This window comes from Eimeria acervulina, genomic scaffold (genome assembly GCF_000499425.1).
Source record: "Eimeria acervulina Houghton genomic scaffold, Eah_scaff5, whole genome shotgun sequence".
Taxonomy (NCBI): domain Eukaryota; phylum Apicomplexa; class Conoidasida; order Eucoccidiorida; family Eimeriidae; genus Eimeria; species Eimeria acervulina.
The window spans coordinates 81,852-96,864 of record NW_013549763.1 but is presented as its reverse complement, the minus strand read 5'-3'; the positions used below and the strand labels follow the sequence as shown (position 1 = coordinate 96,864).

Below are 15,013 nucleotides of genomic sequence, written 5' to 3'. Positions count from 1 at the left end.
GGAACTACAGTAGAAGTAAGCTGCTCCTCCGGAATTTTTGGCTTACTTGGACTTCCAAAGTGGCTCCCCATGTCTTCCCTATAAGTTGCCGACTCTCGTTACAGGGGGGCCCGCTGCCCGTCTGGGAATCACAAAGCTAGTCTGAAATAAATTGACAATTAGCTGAGGAGAACGCCAAGTATTTCTAACCGAAATGGGCACCTTGGGAGCGCTCACCCACCAACAGTCCCACCGAGAGGAGGCTAGAATCAAAATTTCACGTAGAGGAAATCGAAAAGCCGGGCATTTTAAATACAAATAGAAGAAACAGAGAGCTGAATGAGCCAGAATTGGCTCAATACAGGCAAAACTCCCAGCACTAGAGGCTCGCAGCAGGACCGTATCCCTTGCATACACGAGGTAGCAGCAGGGGAGGAAGCCACGGTGGGAACCTCCGCTCCTATGTTGGCGACAGACTCAAGGTCACTACCAGATACAGATTCACTCTACACAAGTGTAACATCCACAGAAACACGTCCGTCTCACATTAGAGCAACTTCGGCACACGGCAGTTCCAGGTGCACGCACCAAATACACCCAAAATCTCACTGCGTGTGAAAAGACACAAAAGATGACTTACATGAGTCGGCCTTTCTGATGATTTTTGGGAACGAACCGCTCTTCCAAACCCATTTCTGCGCGATGCACGCAGTCTCAGCCAGCCCCAAACACTCACGTGTGCCTTGTTGGAACTAGGATCAAGCTAATCCCTCTAGAGAGGGGCAAGCAGGCTCAATTCTGTCTTATTTCATCTTCCTATTGTGTTTGTGACTTTCCTTTCAAAATTCCAGGCACACTGTAGTGCCAGGCACTACAGGCCGTCCTCCGGTTCCTCCCGGCGCCTCGCCGCCTAACAGGCTGCGTTCAAGAGTGAGTATTTGTCCACCTGCATCGAAGTACACCCTGGTGTCCTTTTTTTGGGTGCTCTGGTGGCGGCTCTCCCTCAAGGGAAACACTCGTTTCGCCCAGACACGAGAGCGACGGCCGTTAAGGATGAGCGGCCCGTGGAGTTTCGTTTGCTTCTTCGCACACCTAAATGGGCCCTGTATTTGACTCTTGTGCAGAGCCTGTGCTGAGATGCAACTTAGGAGTTGGCGCGGCGAGAGCAGCTCAGGGAACAGTTCTGCCGCCCGACGCCCGCCGACTCTCAAGACTGGGGCAGGCGGACCCCATTCATCAGCTGCAGTGGTCGCCCTTGCTATGTGCTGCCAAGGGAAAAATGCTATGCGCGTTTTTGAGTGTCCGAAGGTGAAAGTTTATGCAACCTAATCTGCAGGATGTCTGGCTTGTGATTGTGCGGAATGCAGCCAACATCTGCATCGGGTTTGTTTGAGGTTCTATCCACAAGATGGCGCAGCAGCTGCCTGTACAGCTGACCCCCATTGTCAACGTAAGGCCTCACGTCTCCTTTTCATATACATGCACTTGATGTGGCCGTGCCTTCAGGAGAACGCAGTGCGTTTCTTCCTTTGTTACTATGGGTCGTAGCTGCCACGTGCGGCGGCGAAGCCTGTTCTCTGTAGACGGGCTTTGTCACGGTGTGCGTGGGATGCTGGAGGGGCGCTTGAGTGCGCCTGTATGTATGTTTGTGTTGGGGGGTGCAGCTTGGGGACACGGGTGTGAAGAGCGCGTCCTTTCGGTTTGGCAATGTGGCAGTGGACGGCGACAAGCATTTGGTGGTGCGTGATGTGGAGAGCAACGAGTTATACTTTGTGTCGCTTAACCCGAAGGAGGCCTTGGAGGCCCCAGGGAGCTCTGGCGCTTACTCTGTGACCAAGAAGCCGACGCAGGCGGAGGCAGCGCTGCACCACCCAACGGACCCCATCGTTGCTCTGCGTGCAAAGGCAGATGGGGGGCAGCAAGTAGTGCAGGTGCTGAACCTGGAGACGAAGGCACGGATGGGCACAGCCCCTATGTCGGAATCAATTGTATACTGGCGGTGGGTGGCTCCCCGCGTGCTGGCCTTAGTCACGGACAAGGCTGTTTGGCACTGGACTTTGGGAGAGGGGGCGGAGGCGGGGGAGCCTCAGAAGATCTGCGAGAGAGAAGGCCGACTCGCGGAGGGCGTGCAGATCATCGGGTACTCCACGGACAAAGAAATGAAGTGGTGCGTACTCACAGGCATCAGTACGCAAGACGGAGGCAAGACGATCGATGGCTCACTGCAGCTGTATTCTATGGAGCTGAAGAAACACCAGCAGCTGGAGGGGCACGCGGCCTGTTTCGGGGGGCTGGTGGTGGATGAGGCGCTGGGCCCTCAGCCAGTTATTTGCTTTGCTGAGAAAAAGAGAGGAAGCCCTGAGTTTAAACTCCATGTCAGGGACTTGGCTCCCAAGAGAGAAGACGGCAAGCCTCCCCTTCGCGTATGTGCAGACATCAGCCTATCTCCAGATGCGCCTTCGGACTTCCCACTCGCCGTACATCTCAGCAAGAAGCTCGGCCTCGTGTTCTTAGTCACTAAGGGCGGTTTCCTTCTGCTCTTTGACGCCTTCACCGGCACCCAGCTGTTGAGACACCGGATTTCCCAAGACCCCGTATTTCTCACTGCGGATTCTCCTCAAACAGGAGGCGTCATCACCGTCCACAAGAAGGGCGTGGTGGCGCTTACAACCGTAAACGTGGGATTGCTGGGTCCCTACATGCAACATGCTTTGCCCCACCTGCCAAACAGAGCCCAAATATACCTGAGTTTGGCGAAGCGCTACGGCCTCCCGGGGGCTGACGACGCTCTTGTTCAGGTGAGCGTGCATGCTGCGCATACTAGCCTCATTCCTGTTTTTGTGCGCTCGTTGTTGCTATCGCGTGGCCATACGTACGCCTTTTGACCATGCATTTGGTCGGCTGCCTCCGCTTCTTGCGGCTTGAGGCTGGCTTCTTGAGAGGGTAGCAACTCTTTGGGGCCTCCAGGGCAGGCTTCTGCGGCGCCAGGTGTGTGGCATGCATGCAGGCCTTTAACCAGCACTTTGCTAGCGGCGACTACCGGGGAGCTGCGCGCATCTGTGCCACGCTTAAGTCGGGGCGCCTGCGGACGCCACAAGTGTTGCAGCAGTTTAAGGGTGTCCCGGCACAGCCAGGACAGACATCCGCCATCTTGCTGTACTTCTCAACCCTCCTGGAATACGGATCTTTGAATGCAGTGGAGAGTTTGGAACTGGTGCGCCCGGTGGTGGCCCAAGGAAGGAAGGACTTCGTGACGACATGGCTGCGAGAAGACAAACTAGAGTGTACAGAGGAGCTTGGGGATGTGCTGAGGCCTCTGGATGCAGCGCTCGCCACTCAGGTATACAAAAAGGCCAAGGCTGGCCAGAAGGTTATGCTCATGCTGGTGGAGCAAGGTAAGACCGATGAGCTGTTGGAGTACGCAGCGCAGACTCGCATGCAGGCGGACTACTCGGCGTTGCTGCGTTCGATGCTGGCGACCAATCCGGAGGGCGCCATGGCGTTTGCTCAGAAATTGCTTGCCACGGAACCTCCGCTTGTAGACCCCAACCAAGTGGTCGATGTTCTTTTGCAGCAGCAGCGCTTTCAAGAGTTGTCTTCGCTGTTGCTGGAGTACCTGAAGGGTAACAAGCCAGAGCAAGGGCCCCTTCAGACCCGGCTTTTTGAAATAAACCTGAAGCATTCCCCGCAAGTGGCGGAGGCCATATTCCAAATGGAAATGCTTACTCACTACGACCGGCAAAAAGTGGGGGCGCTGTGTGAGGCGGCAGGGCTGTACCAGCGCGCTCTGGAGAACTACACGGAGCTGGCAGATGTGAAGCGCGTGCTGTTGCAAACGGGAGGCAAGATATCGCAGGAATGGATGGCGCAGTTCTTTGGCCGCATGGCCCCCGATGTGTGTGTGGAGATCTTGACGGATATGCTGCGCTCTTCATCTCAGAACCTGCAGGCCGTGGTAGGCGTGGCCATCAAGTTCCACGAACAGCTAGGCACAGAACGTTTAATTGCCATGTTCGAGCGTTTCAGCAGCTACGAAGGCATCTTCTACTTTTTAGGCTCCATCCTGGCCTTCTCCACAGACCCAGAGGTCCACTTCAAGTACATCGAGGCGGCAGCGAAACTAAACCACACACAGGAGGTCGAGCGAGTCTGCAGAGAAAGCAAGCATTACGAGCCGCAGCGCGTCAAGGAATTCCTCAAGGTAAGCTGCGCATGCATTTCGTTTTGAGGTTTTTGGCGGTGCTTTCCGAGTTTCCTCGTGAAGATTGCACTTGGATCTAGACGCATGCCCCACGTAGCGTTTTGTGGCGCTTCTTTCCGCATGGGTTTCCTTGGTTGCCGCTGGATGCAGCAAGCATCCCTATGTCTCCGCATATCACAAGTGTGGGGCCCCAGCTACAGGCCCTTTCGCTTTCTCAGCGTGTAGGCTATTTTCGGATTGCGTCTGTCTTCCGTTGCGGTCAATTGCAGCAAGCCAAGCTTAGCGACCCCAGGCCTTTGATATACGTCTGCGACCTGCATGGCTTTGTGGTCGAGCTGACAGAGTACCTGTACAAACACGCCTTGCTGCGGTACATTGAGGTGTACGTCTCTCGCGTGAATGCGGCGAACGCCCCGCTGGTGGTGGGGGCGCTCGTGGACCTAGACGCCCCAGAGGACTTCATCAAGCAGCTACTTCAAGCAGTCCGCGGGAACTGCAGCGCCGCGCAACTCGTAGAGGAGGTCGAGAAGAGGAACAGGCTGAGGCTGTTGTTGCAGTGGCTTGAGCAGCGCGTGGCGGAGGGCAACCAGGACCCAGCAGTTCACAATGCCCTGGCCAAGATATTTATCGATACAAACCGGTAAGGATCCGCTTGAAGTTAACGAGCTGAGTAGACATCTTAACACTACCCAGTCATGGAAGCAGATGCGAAAATGTTCCTTTCACTAGTTGGGGATATGCCGTAGGGTAGAAGAGTTATTGTGCTTCTGGGAGGCGAAATAGCAGCTGCAGCGCCCACTAGTCTGCAGTACTTACTAACGGGTTCGAGTAGCCTTTGCATCCTTAGATAAGGTTAGGGACCAGTTATTTGGTGTTAGGCGGAATTGATATTTTGTACGCCCTTGGTGCCCGCAGCGATGCGGAGAACTTTTTGAAGACGAATGCTTTTTATGATTCAATGGAGGTGGGGAGGTACTGCGAAGAAAGGGACCCCCATTTGGCGTTCATTGCGTACAAGAGAGCTTGGGGACCATGTGACACGCAGCTGGTGGAGCTTACAAACAAGAACGGCCTCTTCCGGCTCCAAGCCAGGTAACTCTTCCTCAACCTGCGCGTGCACCAAAGAAAAAACAAGTGGTTTTCTTCCTAGCGTTTTTGCCTGTGTCCTGCGTGCATGCAGATACCTCGTGGAGCGTCAGTGCGCGGAACTGTGGGCCTACGTTTTGAGGCCCGAGAATAACTATCGGCGGTCGGTGATAGACCAGGTGGTCTCCTCAGCCCTTCCAGAGTCATCTTCTGCAGACGAGGTGTCTGCGGCAGTAAATGCTTTCATCAGCGCACAGCTGCCACAGGAGCTGACGGAGCTGCTGGAGAAGATTGTGTTGCACAACAGCGACTTCAGCTCGAACCAGAACTTGCAGAACCTGCTCATTTTGACAGCCATCAAAGCAGAACCTTCACGCGTCATGGGATACATAAACCGGCTACAGAATTTTGACGGCGCGGCGATTGCACAGGTGGCCCTGGAAAACGGCCTGCGAGAGGAGGCGTTGACGATATATAGGAAGTTTGGGTTGCTGGCGGAGGCAGCAGACACATTGCTGGAAGCCGCTGCTGGGGGGGGCGAGCAGGAACTCGAAAGAGCCCAAGAATTTGCTCAGCGCTGCGGCAGTGCGGAGGTGTGGCGCAAACTGGGGAGAGCGCAGCTGCGGCAGGCTCGTGTGGTGGAGGCTGTGGATTCCTTGATTAAGGCCAACGACGGTGAAGTGTTCAAGGAGGTTGTTGAGAAGGCAACTGAGCAAGGGGCCTTCGAGGCTTTGGCGGATTACCTGCTCATGGCTCGCAAAAGCATTACTATCAAGGACCAGACTCTGGATTCGGAGCTGCTCTACTCCTACGCGATGACTGAGAGACTCGAGGACCTGGAGATGTTCCTCAACGGGCCCAACACTGCCAACGTTCAGGCTGTGGGGGATAGGCTCTTCGAGCAGGGTCGCTATCAAGTACGCCAGCTGGACGCCGAGTGCCTTGTGCAGGCCCATAAGGCTCTTCCGACTCCTCACGGCGTCGTTTGTTGTACCAACACGAAGGGGACTTTTTGTGCTGTTGCCTATTTTGTATTACGTAAGAGGATGTGCTTGAGACGCTAGAAAGCGTACCTGCTGTGCTGTTCTCCCTTTTCCTTAGGCTTCGAAGATCTTGTACCAGAGTCTGCCAAACTACAGCAAGCTGGCGAGCTGCTTTGTGCGGATGAAGGACTTTGGGGCGGCTGTGGATGCTGCGCGAAAGGCAAAGAACCCCAAGACTTGGAAGGAGGTGGCTTTTGGGGCCTTGAATGAAGGAGACATAAAGTGCGCCCACACAGCTGGGCTCCAGCTTATTGCCCATCCTGACCTGCTCGACGCTTTGGTTGAGGAGTACGAGAGATGGGGTTTGCATAAGCAGCTTATGGAGCTTCTGGTGAGCTCGAGCGCTTTCGTAGAGACATGCCTTGACAGAGGTGATGTCACGGTGCTGTGATGGGCGTGGAGGGTCTGCATTTTCTGGTTGCACTCCTTCAGGAAACAGGAGCTCAAGGGGAGCGGACGCACGTGGGGCTCTTCACTGAGCTGGGAGTGCTGTATGCGACATACGACAGCGCCAAACTTATGGATCACTGTAAGCAGCACAAGGCACGCATGAACATCCCCCGACTTATTCGGACCTGCGAGAAGTGCTGTCTTTGGAAGGAAGCGGTGTATCTACACACCATGTACGACGAGTACGAGCAGGCGGCAAACTGCATGATCCTCCATCCCACGGCGTGGCAACATGACCAATTCATCCAGGTTTGTCTCTCGCTGCCCGTCTGCAGTCTCCGGCCACAGCCTTCGCATGCAGGGCGGCAAAATGCGAAAGGTCATTCAGCATTTGCCATAGAAGCGCCGACGGGATCGGGAACGAGTTGAGGAGTCGTGATCAAGAAAGACAAAGCAAAAGTAGCGACGCTCGCTACCCAACTTTGTGGTCTGTAGATCTCGGTGGTGTTGATCTCGGTGTGCGGGTGCCTCAGGTCGTACAGAAGGTCTCCAATGTGGAGTTGCTCTACCGTGCGATTTCGTTTTACTTGGAAGAGCATCCGCTGCAACTGTGCGCGCTGCTCAAGGGCATTGACCGGAAAGTGGACCACTCGAGGGTAGTACAGCAACTGCGCAAGGCGGGACATCTCCCCTTGATAGAAAAGTATCTACAGGAGCAGCTTCCTCTTAATATTGCAGCAGTCAACGAAGCCATGTTGGAACTCCTCGTCGAAGCCCAAGATGAAGAGCGCATTCGAGAGCTAATCTCCGAGTGCGATAACTTCGACCAGTTGGGCCTGGCAAAGCAACTGGAGGGGCACAGTGAACTTGGCATGCGCAGGTTAGCCTTCGATGCTTTTATCTGGGTTTGCGACTGACGGTTTCAGGATGTAGGTTAGGCAAAGATGGTCTTGCCCGTCAGGTGCTCTGGAATTTTGCTCGTGAGGGGCGGGTGTCGGCCAGCTTCGTCCTGCGTGCTGACCGGGGAGGCGGAGCACCCTGTCCAAACCCAAAGCTAAACCATTGAGAGATGCAGCAATAACAGGCTTTTGTGAATAGCAGCTGCATGCAGTCGCAACGCTTGCTATATCAGTCCAACGGCTTTCTGCATACGGCGAGATGCTGCGTTTCAGGATTGCAGCGCTCTTGTATCAGAAGAACAAGAAGTACTCCCTGGCGATCGAACTTTCCAAGAAAGACGCACAGCTTCAAGACTGCATTGAAACTGCTAAGGAGTCAGGCAGCGCCCAGCTAGTGGAAGACTTGCTGAAGTAAGCCGGATCCTTGTGCACATTTCATGCTATGTGTCCCATGCACGTGGAGTTGTGACTACGCAATACTCAGTATGCATTGCCATGCACCCTTCGACACGGGAATTGCAGTGGTAATCCGTAGTCGATATGAATTGCCTGGGGAGGTTATTTACACCTCGTATGGACCCTGAAGCATTCTTGAATGGCACTTACCGGTAGCTACTAGGCCAAGCGGTATTCGTTGGTGGGCCTCCCATCTGCAGGTACTTGTTAACGGATTTGAAAGACCCCGAGGCGTTCGCTGCCTGCCTTCACACTTGCTGTGACCTTGTGAAGCCGGACGTGGCACTGGAGTTAGCATGGCGCCACAAAGTGGTGGACTTTATCATGCCTTACCTTATCCACGTAAGGGTGCCACGGCCGGTAGAAAGCCGCAGTATGATAACTGGTGAGGCTGTAGGGCTACGAATCGCGTTCTGCCGCTGCTGGAGCTGCTGCGGAAATCTGGTTGCAATGATCTGCGTGACAGGTAGTGCGTGACGTAAACACACGGCTCGACCAGCTGGACAAGCAGCAGCAGCAGCAGCAGCAGTTGCAGCAGAGCGCCCCCAATGATTATGTACCTGACTACAGCATGCAGCCCATGACGATGCTTCCAGGAATGGGAGGATTGGCTCTGATGCCTCCTGCATCCAACTGCACCCCGTCTCACCAGACCTTTGGTCAGTTCTTGGAAGCCTTGGGCTTGTTTTGGATGTATCCGCAGAGATTTGAAGTAGACAGTTCTGCAGAATAGAACGCATGCAACAGCCTACGGCAAGTGTCTGTCTTTTTTGTGCTCTCGTTTGGCGTGCTCTTGTGTGTGTGGCAAGATACCCTAGTTTTCAGGCAGCCAAGTGAACAAAGAGTGTACAGGAAGGAGTTCTTCCGTTCTGTCTTGCATGCACTTGATGCTACTGTTGGTTGTCTGCAGGCGCGGCGAGTATCCCTCCTTTGTAGAGAAGACACGAAGCGTCCGAGTCACTGCAGGCCTCCTCTGAGAGCTATGGGGGAGGGCCTCCGAGACGGCTATGGCCTAGAGTGGGCTGCTGCTGGAGGGAGTCCCAGCCGCTGCCCGTTTCTGCAGGCTGCCTGGTGGAGCTGGGAGCTGGCCTTTCGCAGTGCGCAGGGGCTACCTGCGCTGTCACTTAGAGACTCAGCTGCTACAGCTGCAAGGGGCAGCGAGGCTGCTCTTAGTGCTGCTGTTAGTGTTGTCGTGCTCCTCCCACTTCCTGCCTGCCGGTCTGTTGGTGCTGCCTCGGACTACTCCGATGCTGCCGCTGAGAATGGCAGTGTTGGTGTTGAGCCAAGGAAGCAAACAGCAGGAGCTCCTGCTGTTTGTGCCCGTCCTTCGTCCTGTCCTCTATGGAACCAGAATGAGGGACCCCCCAGATGATTGGTTCTCTTCCGTCTACAGAGCAATAGCTGCTCCTCGTGAGCGGTTGGCACCAAAGCACCTCCCGGAGGCAGCAAAATTGTTGAGCAAAGGTTTCAGGTCAGCCAACTTGCTGCCCAAGGACTGCCGCTGCTGTTGCGGCTCGAGCATCCCAGCGGCATTACCGCAACGGGGAGAGGCTCCAGGCTTGCACTCAGCAACAGCAGCGTGACTGAACGCCGCTGCAGCTCTCAGCAGCAACCTCCGTCTGTACAGCTACTGTGACTTCACGCGGAGGCACTACTGTTATTAAGGAGCGGCAGCAGCGGTTGCTCGTGTCTTTACTTTCATCTCGGAGGTGTGCTAAAGTTGGTTTCTGCTCATTGCTGGTCGGCAGGAGGACAGCCTGGCGCAGCAGGCGAAGTGCTCATGGCAGCCGCACCCTCCCGGGCAGACGGTGGATCGCCTCTGGTTGTTGCTCTACAGTAACAGGAACTCAGACAGAAGAACATTTCGCACTTGCTGCATCTGCTACAGTGGCTAGACAGCAAGAGCAGTAGCCCTGACAGTGAGCGTGGCTTATTTGCAACAAACTCATTGCACTTACTCAACAATATGCCCGCCCGTGTGCTGTTAATGGGCCTCACGTAGAGTCGTCATGTGTTCTTCTGATAGTACGTAGTTTCGTTTTTTGTTGCTTTGTAACAATAGGCGAGAGACTGCGTGATTACATTCCCAGACTCCTGACTAGCCGTTGTGGGGGCGGGGGGAGGGGGATGGTGGCGGTACGCCCTTCTGTCCGTGGACCATTTGGTCTAGATCACATTGGAAAGCATAAAAACCAAGTGCCTGAGTATCTGGCAAAAACGTTGTTGGGCTTCGGGTGGAACTTCTGTAGGTCGGCGCGCTACCGCGGTAGCCACGGGCCCCTGGTTCTGTGCCATAAAATAATAAACCCGCTGAGCTCTTCAAGAGCTCAAGTGGGTGAAAGAAGCCGAAAAAGCTTGCGTTTGACCATCTAAAATAAACAACGCCTGGGATCGGCGGGAGATAAAATGAATGAAATGATATCCCAGAGAAAAAATACGCTTCGCTGAAGCAGGGATTTTGCGTAGCCTTTGCTCCATGGGGAACATGCTCCTTGTGGGCAACGATGCGGAGCGAGAGCACGAGATAAATGCATTGATGGCATGGCGTCATGTGGAGCTTTGTCCTTCGGGCCGCCAGGCGTCCCACTCCTCCCTACGGAAGTGACTAGTGGCTGTCTCTCCTGTAAACAACTTTTCCTTGAGGGTCGCAACTTCTTCCGGTGAAGGGGCGTCGCCAATTTTGTACTTCATCACGGCGATGCTGAGCTCCAAGGCAAGATTGTGTAGAGTTCGTGATAACTGGCGATGCTTCTCTGGCAAAGGCCTGCAGTAGTCCGAGGGGATTCCGGCGGTGAAGTATCTCCACCACGCATCCCACTGCACGCGAGGTCCTAGGACCTTCTTGATCGAGTACATCGCTTCAAGCAACAGCAACCGGCGCCCCAATTGGTCGACGGCCTCCGTGGGAGTCTGCTTGAGAGGGGAGGCCATCAGATCTTGAGCGTGCTTGGCCAATTTGCCCGCTTGCCGCAGTAAACGCTCCACATCTCTCTGATAGATGCTACGCTTATTGCAGATACGCCATACGCGTAAAAGCTCGCGGGCGAGGTAACACGGAGTGTGCGACGGAAGTTCGGGCGACCTCACACTAGAGTGCGGAATACTCACCTTGCATCTCACTGTGGGAAGCCGAGGAAAAGTCTGTTTGACGGTTGTCTCGCCTTCGCCTTGTGAAGCACTGCGCTTTGTTGCTTGCTTTGGTTTCTTGCTTTTGAGTAGGTCTTTGAGAGTTGCCGAGCCGCTGGATGCTGTTGCAGAGTCCTGATTGTTGCCCTCTTGGTGGGTGCCACTGCCGCTGGAGGCTGTTGCAGAGTCCTTGTTGCTGCCCTCTTGATGGGTGCCACTGCCGCTGGAGGCCGTGGCAGAGTCGTCGTTGCTGCCCTCTTGATGGGTGCCACTGCCGCTGGAGGCTGTGGCAGAGTCGTCGTTCTTGCCCTCTTGATAAGTGCCAGTGCCGCTGGAGGCTGTGGCAGGGTCTTCCTTGCTGCTCTCTTGTTGGATGCCAGTGCCGCTGGAGGCTGTGGCAGAGTTCTCGTCGCTGCCCTCTTGATGGGTGCCAGTGCAGTTGGGACAACCAAGAGAAGAGCTGCTCAGTACACGTTGAAGCAGTGAAGAAAAAAACTGGTGGGTGTAATTGGAAATGTCCGTGAGTTGCGCGCTTGTCTCTGACTGTGACTCCACTGAACTCGCTTGCAGTTCGGCTGTCGACAGATGCTGCAACGATTGGGTGGGCAGCGGAAGGCCTGTCCCGTCAGGATCCTGCACCACATCTACAAATTGCCACTGCATTTGACTGCCTGTGGGCGTCGTTGAAGAGAAACTTCCAGATGTTGACCCAAGCAACTCGGCCGCCTGTGCCTGGGCGCCTTGGGAATGACTTGGATTCTGAGCTTCGGGAAGGTGGAGCCAAGCATCTTCAGCAAGTGAGTTGCCAACCACCCCAGAGAGATCTTGAAGATTCGAAAGCTGCGTTGTTTGGTGCTGCCCTGTCAGGGGAGGCTCCAGATCCGGACCACTCGAAAACTCGAATAGTTCTGAGCTGGGTCCTGGGCCCGCGCCATCACCACCACCATCATCATCAGCAGCAGCATCATCATCCTCATCATCCTCATCACAACCATCACCACTGGCAACGTAATACCACTTCATTTGTGCCACCCCACTTGAAGTTGCCGGAGGCGTGCCGAGCTGTTCGGCTTCAGTCAGAGCAACACGACTGGGCAGCAGTTGCCCTTCTTGGTGTGCATACCCTTGAGGTACCATTGTCTGCACGTTTTGGGAAGAAGTTGGCTGCTGAGAGTCAGGAGGATGGCTCGGAAAAGTTGCAGAGGAATCCGTGGCAGGCGCCCAAGAGGGATGCTGCCCAGGATTCAGTACCTGCATTGGTTGATGCGTCAATTCCGGAGGGTAAGGCTCCGGATCAAACGAATATTTGAATCGTTTCGGGTAGGGTTCGCTGGCCTGATCATCACTTTCATTTCCATCGTAATCAGTTTCCAAAATCTTGATTGTTCGTGCCGTCACTCCAAGGAAAGGTGTCGGAGGAGGGTCATCGTATTTTTTTAAACCCAACAAAACATGCTCTACAATAGACGGTGACGAACGCTCTCCACCACCTGAGGGAACTTGTGGCATCCAGTCGCCTAACTGGTGGCAGAGCACTTCGAGATCATCAAGTGCGTCATCCTGTTCTTCATTGTCTTTACTTGCCAGCCGCCGAACGCCAAGACCCAACTTCGCAGTGCTGTTTCGCACAGAGTTGCAAACAGACGCGAGAGCCAACGCCCCCAAAAAAAAGGCAAGAATGGGCCATAGAAGGGCGGAGGGAGTTTGGGCTTGAAAACGATACTTCGTGTGATCTGAGAACACTGCATGAGGGACCTCCTCATTTTCAGGAGTAGGTGCGACCATACGTTGGTGGCCCACAGCCACATTTGCGTAAGAAGATGCTGTGGAAAGTACAGAGCCCTGCAGTGCGCCTAGCTGCTGCTCGTGCTCTGACGACAGGTTGACACCCCTCCCAACCTTCTCTATAGATGATGTATTTTCACCCATCAGCGATAGAGGAACGAGCTTCTATAAGACTCGTGCTATTATAAAACAGAAACTCGCAGCTGCACGCATCAGAACAGCATGCCGCCAAGCAAGGAGGTCACTGAATGAACTTACGCCGGTCGGGGCAGTAAATAAGAAGAAAATAAAACAATTAAAAAACTTTTTCTGAAATAAGGTGAACGCTTGAATTAATTTCTCTCCAACGCCCGACGTGGCAGCGTGCAGTGGAGATAGGGGTCGATGCTCCCGGCACAACGGGCCTGCACGTCTATACGCGGCGCCTAACGTTTGGAGATTATAAAGCACGACTGTGGACATAATTCTCGTACTCCATCTCTTCCATTTGCTTTTTTAGAAGGGCGGTTTTTGTGTCAAGCTGCATTTCTTGGCAGATTCTCTACCCCCGCCTGCCATTGCAGAAGGAGACACTTGCCATCGTTGCAACACAGTGCATTTCCCGACAGTGTCATGGCGCCCGGGAACTGCTTGGCAAACAAAGCAGAGCACCAAAAATACGTCTAATAAATAAGTTCAATAGAGTCAGTAGAATAGACAAGGTCTCGAACCACTTCAGGAAGAAGAATAGAGCAACCGGGTTTTGCCCGAAGTAGGGATGCGACGAGCACAATGGAAAAGGCAACCCCAACGCCCGCGTTCCAGGGCAGAAGGAAACGGTTAATACAAACCCCCTTAACGTAGATGTGATATAATTTGCGGAAAGGATTGGGCTCTGGGGGTTTCTAAACCCCACTGGCTGAGCAATGGCCCACATTTCTCAGATGAGTGGCCAATCTTACAGTCGGTCACTTCTCAGCAAACACACAGCGCTGCAAGGAGGCGGCGGCAGTTATGATGGTTGAGCAATGTGTCCGTCTATCTAGGAAAGGTGTGACCTTCCTGAACTTTTAACCCAAACCTGTACTTGCGTGCAGCCCGGCTACTAATGGCTATGGACGCGTTAAACAAATATCCACATTTTTACTGCTTGCACCAGAGGGGGGGTTGGCTGCGCCTGCACGCATGGTTTCCTTTCACCAGGAGTTGCTGCAGGACGCGTTGCAGCTTACGGCAAGCCGCTTGCTTTCCTCATCAGTTACAGGCCCTTGAGCCGCGGTGGAGGCTGGCTATGGAGGGCCATGGCCAACTAAGTGTTTGACAACAACCTAAAGTGTTGATGCATGCACAGGTGGTGGTTTAGTTGTGTTTGCAGCTTTAGTAGTAGCGAGGTGCATTGCAGCTCATGACCGGCCTGCTCCTCTCCGCAACAGCTCCCTGGTCAGTGATCGCTACGCTTAGGACGCCTGGGCATTGAAGCGGTGTTCCTATGCTTTTGGAACACATCCTTCTTATGCCGGGTGGCACTATTGCGGCTCATTAGGGTCCTCGCTTAAGACAGTGGACTCTCCGTTACACTCGGTTGCACCGAATGGCTCATCGGGATGGGGGGGCGCAACGAACCCTCTCTCCACAGCAATGCGGATAGGTGCACAAAGGTGATTAGTAGCTCATTGAAAAATGGCTTGAAAGTTCATGTAGATGAGAAGAAAAAAACATTAGGTACTCTCTTCAATATCTTCGTCAAAACCTCGGCCCGTTTTCTCCTTTTTCATTGTGGGGCTCCATCAAGATCGGCTTTCAGATCACCAGTCGAGGAGAGCATCGTCGAGTTGACACCGGCTCAGCCCCTGTATCGAACCCAGAGGCAGACGTCTTCAGACATTTTCCTCTGGCCATTCCTCAATTCGTGAGGAATGTCTGTGCCGACCGTTCAGATATGACGGACGACGCGATGTAGGGGGCAGCGAAGGGGTTCCTTGTGCCTCTAGAGTTGTATTTCCGCCTCCAAAATGCACCAGGAGAGCTACAATGGCCATTGATATCTTCGTCATTGGAAAGGGGAGGCA

At 54.1% G+C, this 15,013-nt stretch overlaps 2 protein-coding genes across 2 annotated transcripts; one reads left to right on the top strand and one right to left on the bottom strand.

The window, feature by feature from the left end:
* Positions 1 to 441: 441 nt before the first annotated feature.
* Positions 442 to 9,426, top strand: EAH_00001570 (clathrin heavy chain, putative; the record flags this gene model as incomplete). Its single annotated transcript, XM_013395239.1, has 14 exons — positions 442 to 461; positions 831 to 909; positions 1,644 to 2,777; positions 2,987 to 4,180; positions 4,450 to 4,820; positions 5,096 to 5,272; positions 5,361 to 6,183; positions 6,368 to 6,640; positions 6,742 to 7,008; positions 7,233 to 7,579; positions 7,872 to 8,009; positions 8,255 to 8,396; positions 8,521 to 8,766; positions 8,965 to 9,426. 14 exons carry the CDS (start codon positions 442 to 444, stop codon positions 9,424 to 9,426), a joined length of 5,673 nt encoding a protein of 1,890 aa, XP_013250693.1.
* A 1,175-nt stretch (positions 9,427 to 10,601) lies between these two features.
* EAH_00001560 (hypothetical protein, conserved) lies at positions 10,602 to 13,109 on the bottom strand (the record flags this gene model as incomplete). The annotated part of the gene is made up of 1 exon (XM_013395238.1): positions 10,602 to 13,109. The coding sequence occupies one exon, from the start codon at positions 13,107 to 13,109 to the stop codon at positions 10,602 to 10,604; it is 2,508 nt and encodes an 835-aa protein (XP_013250692.1).
* Positions 13,110 to 15,013: the final 1,904 nt, after the last annotated feature.